Genomic DNA, 16,796 nt, shown 5'->3' with positions numbered 1-16,796 from the left:
TATTGGAGAATATTTTCGTCCTCGTAAAAATACTGGACCTCGTAAATCACGGGCAGAGACGGCCCAAACAAAGTGGCAGCTTCGTGCCGCTCGGCCGGCAGCGGACTGAGAAGCTTTCTTTCAGTTCCTTCATTCCTTCAAGGCATTTAAAAGATACACTCTCTGATTGTGTTACGGTCCTTAAATTCATCTCAGACCAAATTTAGAAAATCATTAAATCAATCAAAATTAGTATCACGCCATTTTCCTACATTTGCAGTGACTTCATCAGGTTTTCAAGGATTTAATTTTCTTAATTTGTATTTCATTATTTATATGAATAGTTGCAAATTCTACATTTACGGTTACATTTAAACAGAACAAAAGAGATTTAGAAAAAAATATTATTGACCTGAAATACAGTAGTATAAAAAAAACAATCTCTCCGTAACATTAATTCAGTTGCTATTCTGAAGCGTGACATAGTCTCACAAGGTATTCTCTCCAAATGGAGTTTTCCCTGTTGGAATTATTCATTTCCATATTTCCATTTGTCTCGGGACTTCTCCACGTTGGCTGAAATTCCTTCTTGATTATGGAAACAGGACAATAATTGACAAAATCTACCGATTAGTAGCTTGAACATTTTTTAAAAGAATCTTTCTTGTTTCCCCCATCTCAAAAAAAAAAGGGGGGGGGGGCTCCTGAACACGTTCTCGTGTCACTGCACCCTTCTGTGACAGTTCCGCTAGTGAACACACGGTGGCGACACGTGGCTAATCAGAGCCATGTGGCTCCTTGTGGGCACCAGTCGTCCCAGTGAAGTTGTGCAGGAAGGGGCTCGCGCTCAGTGAGGAGCGAGAGACCGAGGAGGGGAGAAAAGTGTGCTGGGCTCCAGCGAGGAGGACGCAGACCGAAACCACTTCCATCCAGACTTCGCGTGTTTCTCTGGAGTTTAAAAGAAACCCCACTTACCAAAAGGCACTTTTGAGTCGTGCACTATTTTTTTGTGATTATTTTTTTTGGAGGGGATCGAAACAATAAGTTGAGTGTGAACAGCGGACGAAGTTTTATATATTTGTTTCAAACACAAGAGGAACACCCCGGGAGGAATGTATGCAACTCGGGCCGCCGCCGCCGCCGTGTCGAGCCAGCAGCGGCTCTGGAGATGTCCAGCCTGCGCTCTCTGGATCGCCCTGCTCCTCCAAAGTGTCCCGGACCTGAGCGCGTCTGGTGAGTCTCAACACACTCTTTTCTCCCCCCCCCCCCCCCTCCTCCTCCTCCTCCTTCCCGTCTTTTTCTCCCTCTGCTTCCCTGCTGGCTTCACTTCATCTGCGGTTCATCACGAGCGGCGCGTTGAATCCAACGACGCACGATGCGTAAATACATCAACCTGCGCCAAACCGTGTTTGTGGGGACTGTTGACATGTGCCTGTTTTGGGCATTTTAATTGACTTTATTGCACTTTTAAGTCACCCGTCGTATATTGTAAAGGCACCCTATGTCCTCAAACTGTTTTATACCGCCTCCCCTCTCATGTAAATGATCGTTGTTTTTTAGGTTATCGGCCCATTGTCATTGAAAAGACTCCCCTCTATTGGCAGACAATAGGGGGGGTCTTAACCAGTCAGCTGGAGAGCTATTGTGCATCAATCCACCCCGGCAATGCAAAGAGATGCATAACAACATGTTAGGGGGGGAAACAATTATTAAGCATTTAGATTTGATTGACGGTAGGAGAGTATGGCCAGTGGCTGTTTCAGGCTTACGGATGCAAATAGTACTTAACGGCCTCTAACAACACACTAAAATACATCATTGTATGTGTCCGTGTCATGGGATTGAAAGTTAAGAGTTAAATAATACTAATAATGCCCTTTACTGTGTGTGTGTGGTATTAACATCCTAGAGAAAAGGATGCCCTTATTGTATATGTAACCCTGTAACTGGCTCTTGGTTGACTAATTTAAGCATGATTGAATTATGTATTAATTGTTTATGAGGCCGATCGTGGAAAGCACTTAAATAAGTTCTGTTCTCCGGCTTTCGAGTGTATTTGGGAGTATAAAACAATCCTCTCCGCCACTATGGCTAGTGATGAATTATCTCCGGATGGTTTTTTGGGGGTAGGGGGGTTGTTTGGATTATCTCTGTCCTCCTTAAAATGCCTTTGGCTTTTTATTTACAATGGAGGTGTATATAATATGCTACTTTGGGAGTAACGCTTTTCTGCTTCGGCCCCCTTCGCTTGCCATCATTTCCTCCTATGTATATCTGTTTTCTTATCTCTTGCTCTGGGGCAGGGAGGAATGTTAATCCACGTTACTTAACCGGATGAGTTGGCTGTATAACCTCCTCAAGTGCAGTTTCACGATCGGATATATATCGTAGAGGCTCCTACTTTATACGTGGAAATGGACATGTGGAAATGACTCCCACAGTTTTGACGGCAAAATCTACCCCACTGTTTTTCATCAAGCCAAACTGATTCACTTTTGCTCTCCCTCCCACTGTTTGAAACCAGAAAACTAGTGAAAAACTTCAACTGCTGTCACCTATAAGTTCATCAATGCTGTCTTTTTCCTGTACAACTAAATAACTGTAGCTCCACAACCTTTCATGGGCATGGACACGATAACAATGGCCGTTAACGGCTTTGTCCTCCGTTGCATCCACAAATCGTGACTTGCTATTTACCGCCGAGAAAAAAGGCTCCAGAATATGTTAGCAAATGATAACACTGGGTGACTTGTCTTCCCCTGGGCTTGTGGTAATGGTATAATGGTTAGAGGGGAACACAACAACAGTGCGATGGTTCAACTGGACTATCATGTGAAGTGTGCATGTACCATGTGATCAGTGCATATGAAAAAATGGCTGTGTATTGTAGAAGCAACTTTTGCAAACATGACAAGGAGGAAACGGAAGGACCCGGGCTGCCTGTCTTTTATTTGCTGTTGTCTGGTAAACTGGTCAGTCTACCAGCTTCCAGTCCGAGGTCAGAGGTCACCGGTCTGTCTGTCTCTGTGGTTCAAATATCAGCATTTCCAGGAACAATCGAGACTTCCCCTGGCCAAAGGAAAGGAATTTGTTGACATGGCATATTTGACAAAGGATGTATGAACCCAACAATATATGCATGTTAGAATTTTGGAGAAACCCGGATGTAGAATACCTGAAACTTGAGGACAATTGTCTCACACGATATAATCCACATGCACAGCCCTTCAACAACACTCTTCGTATCGGACATTGGATAATGGGTTTGTACTAAAACATGAGTTTCTGTGAACTTTAATCTGTCCTAAGATTCTTCCCTGTCCGGACCAGAAACGGGTTAAGCATCAGTATTAACCCCCGTAGGTTCTAAACAAGCAGAATGCAGAACCCATCAGGAGATTTCATTCTAGTAGGCACTGCAGAATCACACCCGTCCTCCTCTGAAAGTCTTTTCCATGTAGGAAAAAACTTTTTAAAAACCCACATGAATGTTGATATTGCCTCATAATTCTTTTAACATTTCCAGCAAGAATCTATTTGTGCCAACTGGATTTATTCTTCATCACATAATCTAAAATTCAACCCCTGCTTTGCGGGCGTGGAAAGCAGATTTCTTCCGAAAGTCGGCAACAATCGGATTACCACGGGACGAGCAAAAAGCACCTTTTCGTTTTAAAACTAGTGCTGTGAAAAATAACGCGTTAACTCAGTTAATCCAATTACAGGTTTAACTAATTTTTTTTTTTAAACGCATTTAGCGCATGCGCAGAATGAGCTTCCAATCCGTCTGTTGTTGGTCGTTGGGACGAAAAAAAAGTCACTTGCAAAATGAGCTTCCAATACACCACTTCAATCTGAACTCTGTCCGCTCTCATGCAGACGGTCTGTTCATCGGTAATGATCCTTCCGCAGGTTCACCTCCGGAAACCTTGTTACGACTTTTACTTCCTGTAGATCAGGGTCTCAACACGTCGATCGCGACCTGCCAGTCGATCGCGGCGTAGTGTCGGTAGATCGCATGACATTAAAAAGATTGGCCCGCCCCCTGACATGTTCTCTATAGCACGTCTTTGTTCTTTGATTAAACTAAACGTCTGTTGTTGATCGTATCTCCACAGCAGCATGTCATCTCTGTCTCTTCGCGTTGCGTTAACACTTATCGATCTCCGTCTGGCGCGCCACAGAGCTCCGTGCGCGCGCATCGGGACCGAGCAAAACAAAAGTTACTTGTCAATCTGTCCACCTTTAGATTGTATCATGGTGGAGTTAATGGTTGACAAACAAGAGAAAAATGTTCTGTTTAACCCTCCTGTTACCTTTACATTTACTAACATATTTTACCCTCGGGGTCAATTTGACCCCAGCAATTAAAACCTCCAGAAAATTATTAGAATTAATATTGTTTCCCAAGTTTAAGTGTGAGGTACTTTATGTTTGTTTGTAAATAGCCCTTTAAATAAATAAAAAAGTTGATATTTCTGATATGTTTGACACAGTGAAAAACAGCCTGGGGTCAAATTGACCCCAAAGAACACCGACATTAAACATTGAATGGGGTCAAATTGACCCGAAAGGTAACAGGAGGGTTAAACATTCTGTTTAGGATGAAGATGTATTAATGTTCCATATGGAAGAAAACTGCTAAATAACTGCTGAGTTGCAGCACCATTGTATAGAAGAATGTATAAATGTATATATCCGTCTTTTGTCATAAATCTCTATGTTCTCACAAAATATACCGAGAATATCGGTAATATGTGATTAATCATGATTAATCCACAAAAACCTGTGATTAACCCGATTAAAAATTGTAATCGTTTCACAGCCCTATTTAAAACATAAAATAAGGTGCAGCACTTTTTTTTTAAAATAGTCACTATCATTATATATGACCCTGCCCTTTTAGCTCCAAAGTAATAATCTGTGCCATGTTCATAAAAATAAATTGACTGCAATGTTTTACAACTGTATAAACTGTGTATATGTTTCTGAACATAGGACATTCACCTCTCGACATAAAAGGTCCTGTGCAGGGCAGCGGCTGTGTGAAAGCTGTTTAGAGTTGCATTTAGCCTTTTAATAACACTCAGCGAGGCTATAAATCATGTTGGCTGGAACTGGAACGGGATGCACTGTTGACACTAAAGGCACTTCACCCCTGGAAAAAAAAAAATTTAATCCTTGGTCCTGGAGAGACTCGAGTGTGTAGGAGCTTGTCCTACTCTCCCTGCTACTGCGGTATCTGTCTGCGCTGTCACATTTCGTCTGGTATTTTCTTCGACTCGTATTAATGGTTTTACCGTTTACAAGCGTCCTTGTAAAAATGAACGTAAGCCAGCGCGCTCCCTGTCGGGATTTATCTGCTTTTCATCTGTGCAATATTCCTGGAATTCCTCCTCCTTCTTCTTCTTTTTTATTTTATTTTATGCGCGACCATATTGAGTTTATCAATACTTTATCCAGATGCTGTGGGGTCACGCTTGGCCCCATCGTGGTCCGAGTGGTATATACGTCTCTTTCAGATAGATGATTCTTCCGTCTAAAACTCAACTCCCACTCTGCACAGTGCACACTACATTAACTCTGGCATCAAGTGGTGTGCATCCCTAAAAGCTTTTGGTAGACACAGAAGAATGTGGCAGGAACTGTATGTGTGAAACAGATGTATCGTCTTTTCTTTCTGGTTTTGAGTAAGGGAGGGGGGGAGGGGGGGATTATTATTGTTTTGGACAGTTCAACTCCATTTCGGGTGTGTGAAATGGGCGCACATTAACTTAATCAGGACGTGGCCATAAATCATACGCTCGGACTCTGTTTCATGTCTCCGATTTAAAACACTGGTGTGTAAACTGCGTCGTGCACTGGCGATTACCTCCCACTCGTTATTAGGCACATGTGGTTGCCGAGGCTCCGTGTGCCTCAGTGTTGCCACAGGGCAAACTGTGTGGAGAATATTGCGTGCTAATTGTTTAACTGACGTTCAGCCAGCGGGGGGTTGGCTCTTAAGTGATATAAAAAGCACCAGGATCTCGCGTAACTTGGTCAGTGCTTCTTGTGTAGACCTTCGTTTCACTTTCTCAGTGTGGTTGTTGTTTCCCAAGCACGACTATCCTCCATTGATGTGGAGAAAGTTTTAACAAGATAAGAAGTTTCCATTTGATGAGTGTGGACGGAGGAATTTTGGAAGGAGAGCCTGATTTAGGTTTTCCATTTTTGTTTCTGTCTGCTGTCTGCAAAGCCCGGGGAAAAGGCCTTTCTGTGAATGATAAGAAATGTAAATTTGGCAGAAAAATGCTTTTATTTCCACAACTCGTACTCTGTGGAGCGTTCTGGTTTTTTCCCCCGTGGTCACAGTCCTCTGTGAGAGCGCAGCGTTTAATCAACGGCTAAACAACGGTCACTCAGTGCGTTTACATGATTGTATAATTCGAATCTTGCTTTAGTCGGACTCTGCTATCTTTTGGGGGATCTGCTGTTATCCCAATATACATGGCAGTGAGTCATTCGAATCATTGGCCTTTGAAAGCATGTCATATCCGATACGATAGGTGGCGCTGTTTTCATTACAACTCGTGGTGATACAGCCATTTCCGCTTGACCTCTTCACCACTACCAACAACAAACAACAACATCAACATTTCGAGAAAGATGGCGAACAGAAAGCGAGGCGAAGCTACATCCCTCTACTATTCTTGCATGATGTTAATAGGAGTACAGCGAATGCAAATGGCGCTATTGGCGTTGTTTGTTTGTTTTCTGCCGGCCAGGTTCCCGGCAGTGACAACTTATCGTCTCTTTCGACTTCCGGGTCACGACATGGGAGGGAGGGGGGAGGAGGGCGGCGGGATCTCAAGCATGCGCAAAGATGCAAAGTCCAGTTCCTAATCCAATTCACCGTTACATGCCGCGATAGTCGAATTATCAACCGGATCGGATCGAGTTATCCAGGGGTGTTAATCGGATCGAAGTCGGACCGCACATAGTCCAACAAAGGTGTTTACATGAAACGGATCATTCGATTTCAGTCCGACTAAGCCAGTTATTCGAATGCATGTAAACAACGGTCACTTAGATCTTCTCTGGGAGACGTTTGATAAAGTCTCTTGCCACGACAAACTGTAGCCAAGCGTGAAAACTCCTTTTTTCCCCCCCCTGCTATTCACTGTCTGCACAGAAGGTAAAAATGCAAAAAAAACCTTGTCAAGGAAATGCAGAGCCGGATTAACAAAAGGAACCGAAAACATTGGTTCAGGTGTTAGCGCCGCAGCCGAGAAGCCAGTGTGTCGAGGACAGCGTGGCAACGGGAGTCTGCAGAAAGGTAGATTAAGGGTTGTCAGGAGTGTACGCTACATTAATAGACTCAAATATTTCCCCCATCAGACTTCACATTATATAGCTTTCTATAGATTCTATTCAATACTCTCTGTGTTTATGTCTCCTCGACTGCTGTCTGGAAGACAAATTACACCCACCCACGTAAAGAAATGCCCTCTGCTGTACTTTGCACTCGCGAAACAATGAGTCCTTCACTGCAAGTCGTAAGTGTGAGAGTGTGTTGATGACAAGGTGACACTTTAATGAGTCTAATGGAATAAGCCACACGTACTGCATATCAATTTCCCATACGGACTTGGCAAGGTATTAACGTTGAGGACTTTGGGGAATAGCGCTGGCTTAAGGAGCTCTAAATTTCATCGAGACCATTCTTCATTGGAGTTTTATCAAATTACTGCTTTGCTAGCGACCTAGCAATCTTATTCTGGGGATTAATATGTGGAGATTATGCTGCATTTGAATTTAATAGGGGGGTAGGATAAAACACGGCTTTTTAAACTCCGTCATATGTGTCAGAGTAAATCTTTTAAAACCTTGTTTGCATAGCATTAAGGACTTCAGAAACCCCCGCTGCAAGCAGACGGGCAGATCTCCGTCCAGCCACAATTAGCTCTTTGTACAACGCCGTGCTCCTTCCAAGGTATTGAATTTGGAAAAAAGTTCTATGCTTCTCTAGCCAAAGATATTAGTACTTATTTTCCTCTCCCTAAAAAAAGTCGCTTTCCAATGGATAATATTTCACTTTATCAGCTTTATGCCCAAACTTTATGTGTCGTTGTCACGTTTCGGTCCATAGAGGAAGTCAGCTTTTCTTGCTGGACGGTCTTTTTTTAGTCGGAACAAAGACATTAACTGTTGCCGGAATCTATTCTGCTGTACACTTTATACCTGACTTTAACGTCAACGAAAGGGCAGGAAAAAAACCGACTCAAGTACACGCCGTTTTTGCATGCAGATCATCGCGGTTCTTCAGAAAAGTTGTTTTTCTTCCGTAAAGTAATATATTTATGCCCAAACTATGTGTCGTTGTCACCTTTCTGACCATAGATGTTCATTTTTGAAGTAGGAATAAAGACATTAACTGTTGCCGGAACCTAAAACTACTCAAGTACACGCCGTTTGTTCATTCGGATGATCGCAAATCTTCAGAAAAGTTGTTTTCCTTCCGTAAAGTAATATATTTATGCCCAAACTATGTGTCGTTGTCACATTTCTCACTATAGGAAGTCAGCTTTTTTTGCTCGATGTTCATTTGTTAAGTAGGAACAAAGACATTAACTGTTGCCGGAAGCTAAAACTACTCAAGTACACGCCGTTTGTTCATTTGGATGATCGCGGTTCTTCAGAAAAGTTGTTTTTCTTTCGTGAAGTTCAGGACAAGCAGGCCTTCCCTGCGGGAGGATGAGAGAATAGTCAACCCCTCCGTCACCCCACCACCATCAGCATGGCTTCAAACCCCCTTTGGCAGCCCTCTTATCTAACCGCCATGAGACACATGTTGGCATTCTCTCCTCGCTCTCTTTCTGACTGTCTTGGCTTGGCTTTGGTATTCTGCCTTTCTCACACACACTTTACACACACACACACACACACTCCTCCACTTGGCCCTTCTGGCCTGACTGACTGACATGCTGCTCTTGGCTCCGCTGTGTGTGTTTACTCAATAATAACCGAGAGCTCGGTGGCTCCACACACCGGCTTCTGCTCTCTCTTACAGACGCTCGGCATGACTCGCCCAGACCGTCGGTAATGGGTCGGCAGCGTTTCGCATCTTCGATCTGAGCGAAAAAAGATTTCTGTTGCGCAGAAGCACTTAAGTCCGTTCAGTTATGAGCCGGTCATGAGACGGATGTGTAGTCATAACTATCCGTCTCGATGCTCCACGTCGACTCTTTGGAAACCATGGGACCGTCACCTCCACGGAGACATTTGTATAAACGCATCACTCGGCAGTTATTAATGCGACATCGTCACGTTCCAAAACGATTCTTGGGAGCTCTATCATTCACATCCTTCTTTTTCTTTGTTTTTTGTGTGCCTTCTAACGTACACACACATGCATAATGTAAATGGAAAATTTCTGATGTATAACGTGGAAAATGCTTCGAATACAAACTTCAGTCTTGCGTGTGGAATTATTAAACCAGAGATGTTTGGACTGCAGGACATTTAATTTTACGTTGCATCTCATGATTTGAGTTGAGTTTGAATTGAACCCCGTTGTGTGTGTGTGTGTGTGTGTGTTTGTGTATGTATAGTGTTGGATTTGCTTTTCAAGGCTCAGGATGGATTTGTGGCTCACCCTTAGTCATTCGGAAGTTTTCATATTTTTGGAACATACAGAGGGAAGTGTGTTTGGTTTTGCTTTATAATTACAATCTGTATCATTACAAACTATCACCCGGTTGTAGCCTGACATTCATGTCCATGTTTTTAGTTCAAAGCGGTCCCTGAATGCATTCACCTTTTTACCCCATTCATCTTTTTTAAAATGATTGTTAGGCTTGTGTTACATGTGTTTAAGTTGTGAGGTGGTGTGATACTATTATGATGGATTAATGATAAGAAACAAGCAACAGTCCTTCTGCAGTCATCTTTCTCTTCTGTTTATCTCCTGCTGCATCACTTTGAAGTTTTTCTTCCCATTTGATTTCTCCATATGTTTAAATTTTTTTTTTTTATGCAATATCCTCAATGCAAATTACTAAGTTTGCGTGTTATTCCTCCTGAGTAACCATAATTGTTTTTATATCAGAGTATAATTGAATTCACAATTATTGATCAAATCACTACATTATGCTTACAATGTCGACAAATAAAACGACTATAAGGGTATCAGAAAATTCAAAAAACCAGAAGGCTGAATAATGGAAGGAACACAATGCATTTTGGGGATTTAGTTGGCTTAGTCAGTGCGTTTACATGATGGTATAATTCGAATCTTGCTTTAGTCGGACTATGCTATCTTTTGGGTCATCTGCTATTATCCCAATATACATGGCAGTGAGTAATTCGAATCATTGGCCGAAAGCATGTCATATCCGATACGATAGGCGGCGCTGTTTTCATTACAACTCGTGGTGATACAGCCATTTCCGCTTGACCTCTTCACCACTACCAACAACAACATTTCGAGAAAGATGGCGAACAGAGAGCAAGGCGAAGCTACATCCCTCTACTATTCTTCCATGGTGTTAATAGGAGTACAGCGAATGCAAATGGCGCTATTGGCTGAGTTGATAACGGAGAGAAGACGCCGTCGCTGAAGGTACACGGAGAATTTAATTTATCGTCTCTTTCGACTTCCGGGTCACGACATGGGAGGGAGGAGGGAGGGCGGCGGGATCTTGAGCATGCGCAAAGACGCAAAGTCCAGTTCCGAATCGAATTCAGAGTTACATGCCGCGAGAGTCGAATTATCAACTGGATCGGACCGAGCTATCCAGGGGTGTGAGTCGGACCGCACATAGTCCGACTAAGGTGTTTACATGAAACGGATAATTCGATTTCAGTCCGACTAAGCCAATAATTCGATTGCATGTAACCGCACTGACTGTTGACATGGTCTTGAGATGTATACGCACGAGTGGGGACATTTGCCTCTCGCGAGTTTGTTTAACCAAAGGCTTTGTCACATTGTTCTCTAAGAAAGCTCCCCATTAACCAGCAGCTCGTCTTTACCGCCACACAAAAGACTCACGAGGGTCGGCCCTGGAATCGGGGGCTCAGTCCTGTTGTCCGGGGGGCTCTCGAACTTTTCACTTGAGGCAGATAAGTACTGCCTTTTTAATCCTTCTGACTAGAACTAGTCATCGGAGAAGGCAACTCCAGCTCGACCGCTGAAAACAATGTCTATTTGAAATGTCCAGCTCGGTTGTAAATCGTGACTATAATGTCGAGGGAGAAGAAGAAAATAAAACTCCTACGGGAACCAGCGACCATAAATACAACGGTGACTCAGCACAAATAGAAAAAAAGGCACAGAAATTTTGACTTAAATGGAAATTCCCTTTTCTATCCATTCTAATCCTGTGTTACCACACTAACCAAGGAATCTGGAGTTAAAGGTCTCCCTGGCTGTAAGTCTGAAGTGCCTTCAGTTAAATGCCCCAATAGCAAACCACTTGCTGGCTAAAGATCTGCTTAAATCAGCATCGACTGGGAAATCAATGTCCCCGAGTTGCATTCGACGTGGTCACACCATTGTGTCTTTAATCGGCCTTTTTGAGAAAAAGCTCCAATGACGAGGTCATTTTCTTGGTGAAATTCAACAAATTGTAGTTTAAGATAAGATGTTTTTTTGTTTCATTACTCACACTGTGAGTCTGAAAGTCTAGACACCCACATTTGGGCAAATTCCCAAAGCTTTTTTCACAGCCTTAGGGGAAAAAGTCTTGACTCTACCCGTACAGTCACTGGTCGCCTCTTAAATCCATTTTTTCTTGATGGCCTCACCATACGGCAGCTTCTCTCAGAGGCAAAGTTATGGACTTCTGTTCAGTTTAACTCTCCAGATTGTGGTAAAAAAAGATGAAAGAACACACTCCTACGTTTTTGCACGACTGCCCGTCAGATGCGTTACCCAGAAGGCACTCCTGTGTTTGATGTCAGACGCAACTGTTGGTTTCTGTGGTGGAAATGTGCCAGAATGGGAATAGTCATAGGGCAGGAATATGTCTTTAAGGCCATGTTCTTCGTCACCATCTCCCCTCTCGTTCACTTCCGAGACTTTAGCTCATGTAGGCAAGAAAGGATTCCTGTCAACTGGGACGCTCCCGCCCCGAAATACACTACAGTTCAAAAGTTTGGGGTCACTTAGAAATGTCTTTATTTTTCAAAGAAAAGCACTGTTTTTTCAATAAAGATAACATGAATCAAAAATACACACTATACATTGTTAATGTGGTAAATGACTATTCTAGGTGGAAACGTCTGGTTTCTAATGAAATATCTCCAGAGGTGTATAGAGGCCCATTTCCATCAACTATCACTCCAGTGTTCTAATGGTACATTGTGTTTGCTAATCGCCTTAGAAGACTAATGTCTGATTAGAAAACCCTTGTGCAATTATGTTAGCACAGCTGAAAACAGTTATGCTGGTGATATAAGCTATACAACTGGCCTTCCTTTGAGCTTGAAGTTTGAAGAACAAAATTAATACTTCAAATATTAATCATTATTTCTAACCTTGTCAATGTCTTGACTATATTTTATATTCAATTTTCAATTCATTTGATAAAAAAAAGTGAGTTTTCATGGAAGACACGAAATTGTCTGGATGACCCCAAACTTTTGAACGGTAGTGTACATACATTTATCCTGTGGGATTGCAGAATCTCTCCCTCTCTCTCTCTCTCTCTCTCTCTCAGGCAAATAAAATCACTGTAGAAAAAAAATTCTGCTGAGTGTTGAGGGGGAAATATTTCCACTTTACAGTTATTTAATTTCCCGATGAGTGCTCATCAAAGCCGACACAGACTTTGGAAGCGAGTCAAGTTTGAAGTTGACTTACTGGTGTGGTTCTGTCCTGCATGCCAACAGTCCCCCCCCCCCCCCCCCGTCTCTCTACATATCAGTCCGTGTCTCTCACAAAGCGTTGATTTCAGAGCGGGTGGGAAATGACGCGGCATAGCAGAGACGCGGGGAGGATCGCGGTTCATCGAGTGAAAGACGTCTCAATACTCACCACTTTTAGAGAGGGGCACGAAAAAAAAAGATTGATGGTGTGAGGACGCGAGCGAGGACTGGGATGGACCCCAAGAGCGATATTGAGACGTGGACGTATTTTCGTAGTTCAGTTTGACTGACCGCAGGCTTAAATGAAACTCTCAGCAACTTGTATTAATCAAAACGCTGAAGCTCTTGGTCAGAAAAGCAGACTGGAAATAAAGAGCCACCGCAAGACGAAGAAGAAAGGAGTCTCTCTCTCTCTCTCTCTCCCCTCCATCCCCCGCTATCAGAAGTCGATGATCTTCTCCCCAGCATAAGAGGCTTAGGCCCGCGTGATCCCGCCGCCTGTTTGCTTAACCTCTGCGTGGCCGCCTCGGCCTAAGCTTCGCCCGCAAGAACTCATTACCTCTCGGCCTCTCCCACTATTTTCATCCGGGACGTCGTAGCAACGGGAACATGGTTTACGAGCCCCTGATTATGTGCCCTGGTAAACCCTCCGTACTGCAACGGCCCGAGAGTTAAACCCATGTCATGTCAACACAAAATAGCAACAAATATATCATTACATGTTATTCTGTCGCGTCGGCATCTTCAAAGGCACATATAAAACCCGTCATGTCATTACAGCCCCGATTGGACTAAAGGGGAGATGGCACCGCTTCAGCATCTTTCCACATGTAGCCACAGCTCCACTGCACTTAAATATACTATTTATTGAGCTTTTCATTGAGATGAACAACTGTTTAAACTGTTGCATGCACGATGTAGTGATGTTTTTGCAACGAGGCCGGGGGCCCCGTCCCTGCAGATGAACGCCTGCCTGAAAAGGCCCTTCTGCAGTGGAGTTGCTTTGGTTATTGTGGCTTATTATTCTTGATGTGCTCCGTTGAAGCGCCGATTTTGAAATAAGTCGGCGCTGATAATTCCGAGCGAGACGGATCGCCGTGATTCATGAGCGTTTGAGTGGGCCTTGGAACAACAGCGGAGTCGGTCCTGGTCCTGTTCAACAGTTCTTTGGACTACCGTCGGCTTTGTGGTGGAGTTTTGGCTGAGCTTTCCTTGTTTAACGCATTCTCCCAGTTTTTTTTCTTATAGCCCTTGCTGTCTTTATTTACTGGCTCCTCCTCTTTCTTCTCACCCACAAAAAACTTTGTCCAAAGAAGTGTTTTTGTGTGCATGAAAAGGCTTCGTGCCTCAGCTATTCTCGTTGTATCCCGGAGCATGTTCTGTTCTCTCTGTTATTGTTACTTCTTAAAAACGTCTCTGTTGTCCACGGCCCCGACAGCAGGGACCACATCGTCCGCCCGCCGCCCTCGCTTTGTAACCCAGGCTTTGTTAGTCCATTTACTCTTTTAATTTCAAACCGATTCAACTAAAGCCAGCTGGCTAGCTTAAGCTCGACGGCCCCGAGCGCGAGTGGACATCGTCTGTCTTCTAATATTTGTTGGTTTGTAATAATGTGGGAAGAGATGTTCTTCTGTACACACGAAATACAGCGACTACACACTATTCATGCAGTGATACAGCTTTATGATCACGGGTGAGTCCAATAGTAGCGAAAAAAAGGTTTCGTACCCCTGTCTTTGCCGTTTAGAGTTACGCTTCACGACGTAAACTTAACTTTTGTCTGAATTCATTTTATCTATGAAAAGGGCGTTTACAGATTTGAGGTAATAAGTTCACATTGAGTGTTGTACTTTTAATTTAAACGGCAATACTAATCTACTTGGCTCTAATATGTTAAGTGTTGGTTGACAGAGCCGCCACATATTTATTATGCGTTTGGTTTAACCCTCCTCTTACCTTAGGGTCAATTTGACCCCATTCAATGTTTAACGTCGGTGTTCTTTGGGGTCAATTTGACCCCAGGCTGTTTTTCACTGTGTCAAACATATAAGAAATATCAACTTTTTTATATATTTAAAGGGCTATTTAGGTAGTCAACAAACAAACACAAAGTACCTCACACTTAAACTTGGAAAACAATATTAATTCTAATAATTTTCTGGAGGTTTTAATTGCTGGGGTCAAATTGACCCCGAGGGTAAAATGTCAGTAAATATAAAGGTAACAGGAGGGTTACACATTGAATGGGGTCAAATTGACCCGAAGGTAACAGGAGGGTTACAACTGAATGAACCTGCCTCACAGGTATGATAAGCTAAGTTTGACTCGCGTCAATGGAACATCCTCGTCAGCATTAATTTATTCCTGCACGTCTGAGGCTATAGTTTTTGTTTTATTGTGGTGAAATCTTTTAGATTTTTCACCAATTTATGCAAGGAAATGGAGAACTTCTATCGGTTAGATTGCGTGGTTCATAAAGTTTGATTCGGCACTCGGGGAAATGAAGCGCATTCTGTAAACATAGAAAAACATCAACATCAAATTGAATTCAGTTTATTTTATATAGCCCAACATCAGAAATTAAAAATTTGCCTTTGAGTTACTTATTTTTTAAGCTCATTTAGCTTCTTTTTTTTAGCAATCGAGAAAGAACTGAAATAATAAAGAATCAATCAATCAATCAATCACACTTTTATTTCAGTTAGTACAACACATTAATATACAAACCGTACAGAGATGACATCCCTGACCTTTGACCTCACATCGGATCAGGAAAAAACGCCTAAAAGCATTACAGAGTTACATAAACACATTCAATGAATATGAAAGAATATATGAATAGTTCACAGTCCAGAACATATAGTTCCTGCTCGCCGAACCTGGAACATCTGACGATCTCATGCCGTCCATTCTACCTTCCCCGGGAGTTCAGCTCGGTCATCACCACAGCCGTCTACATACCACCACAAGCGGACACCGACGTAGCACTATCGGACCTACATGATGTGTTATGTCGGCATCAGAACAAGTATCCCGACGCGGCTGTGGTGGTGGCTGGGGACTTTAATAGGGCAAACCTAAAAAAAGTCATGCCGAACTTTCACCAGCACATTACGTGTGCTACCAGAGGGGAAAGAACGTTGGACCACTGCTATACGCCATTCAAGAGAGGCTACAAGGCTGTCTCTCTCCCTCCGTTCGGCAAATCGGACCATGCCGCCATTTTCTTGCTACCGGAGTACCAACAAAAGATTGCACGGGAAGCGGTAGTGACGAGGGACGTAAAGCGGTGGTCTGACCAATCAGAGGCTGAGCTACAGGACGCTCTGCGTGTCGTCGACTGGGACATGATCCAATCCAGTTCCAGTGACGTCAGCGAGTTTGCGGACGTAGCAATGAGCCTCATAGCAACGCTAGCGGACACCATCGTCCCCACGGTAAAAGTTAGGGTCTTTCCTAACCAAAAGCCGTGGGTTGATAGATCCATCCGTGAAGCTGTGAACGCACGTACTGCTGCCTATAACTCCGGTCTTGTATCCGCAACATGGACGAGTACAAGGCAGCGGTCTATGGACTGAGGAGGCGGTGAAGGAAGCCAAGAGGAAGTACCGAGACAGAGTGGAATCACAGATGGAGCAGCGCGACACCAGGCGCCTATGGCAGGGGCTACGGACTATCACAGACTACCAGAGCAGACCCGCGCAATGGTGAGTGCCGACGCATCCCTAGCGGACGACCTGAACTCATTTTATGCACGGTTTGTGGCTAGCAACAACAGCGCTAGCTCGCCGCCTAACAACAACACCGTTAGCGTGGCCGAGGTGAGTTCTACCGCTGGGGATGAACACACACTCTCTGTGACCGAGCACAGTGTGAGGAGGGCTCTGTTGAGGGTGAACACCAGGAAAGCTGCAGGTCCAGATGGCATATCTGGGCGAGTACTGAAGACCTGTGCTAACCAGCTA

At 43.6% G+C, this 16,796-nt stretch overlaps 1 protein-coding gene across 2 annotated transcripts in view; it reads left to right on the top strand.

Annotated features, from left to right (window-relative positions):
- Window positions 1-846: 846 nt before the first annotated feature.
- The window catches only part of ror1 (receptor tyrosine kinase-like orphan receptor 1), a 144,168-nt gene continuing 128,218 nt past the window's right edge, over window positions 847-16,796 (top strand). For both annotated transcript variants that reach the window (XM_056415186.1, XM_056415185.1), the window contains exon 1: window positions 847-1,212. In XM_056415186.1, the coding sequence (XP_056271161.1) occupies window positions 1,092-1,212 (121 nt within the window). In that variant the 5' untranslated portion in view covers window positions 847-1,091. The remainder of the gene's footprint in view (window positions 1,213-16,796) is intronic.

This window comes from Pseudoliparis swirei, chromosome 5, assembly GCF_029220125.1.
Source record: "Pseudoliparis swirei isolate HS2019 ecotype Mariana Trench chromosome 5, NWPU_hadal_v1, whole genome shotgun sequence".
Classification (NCBI taxonomy): Eukaryota; Metazoa; Chordata; class Actinopteri; order Perciformes; family Liparidae; genus Pseudoliparis; species Pseudoliparis swirei.
This window is presented reverse-complemented; position numbering and strand designations above follow the sequence as displayed.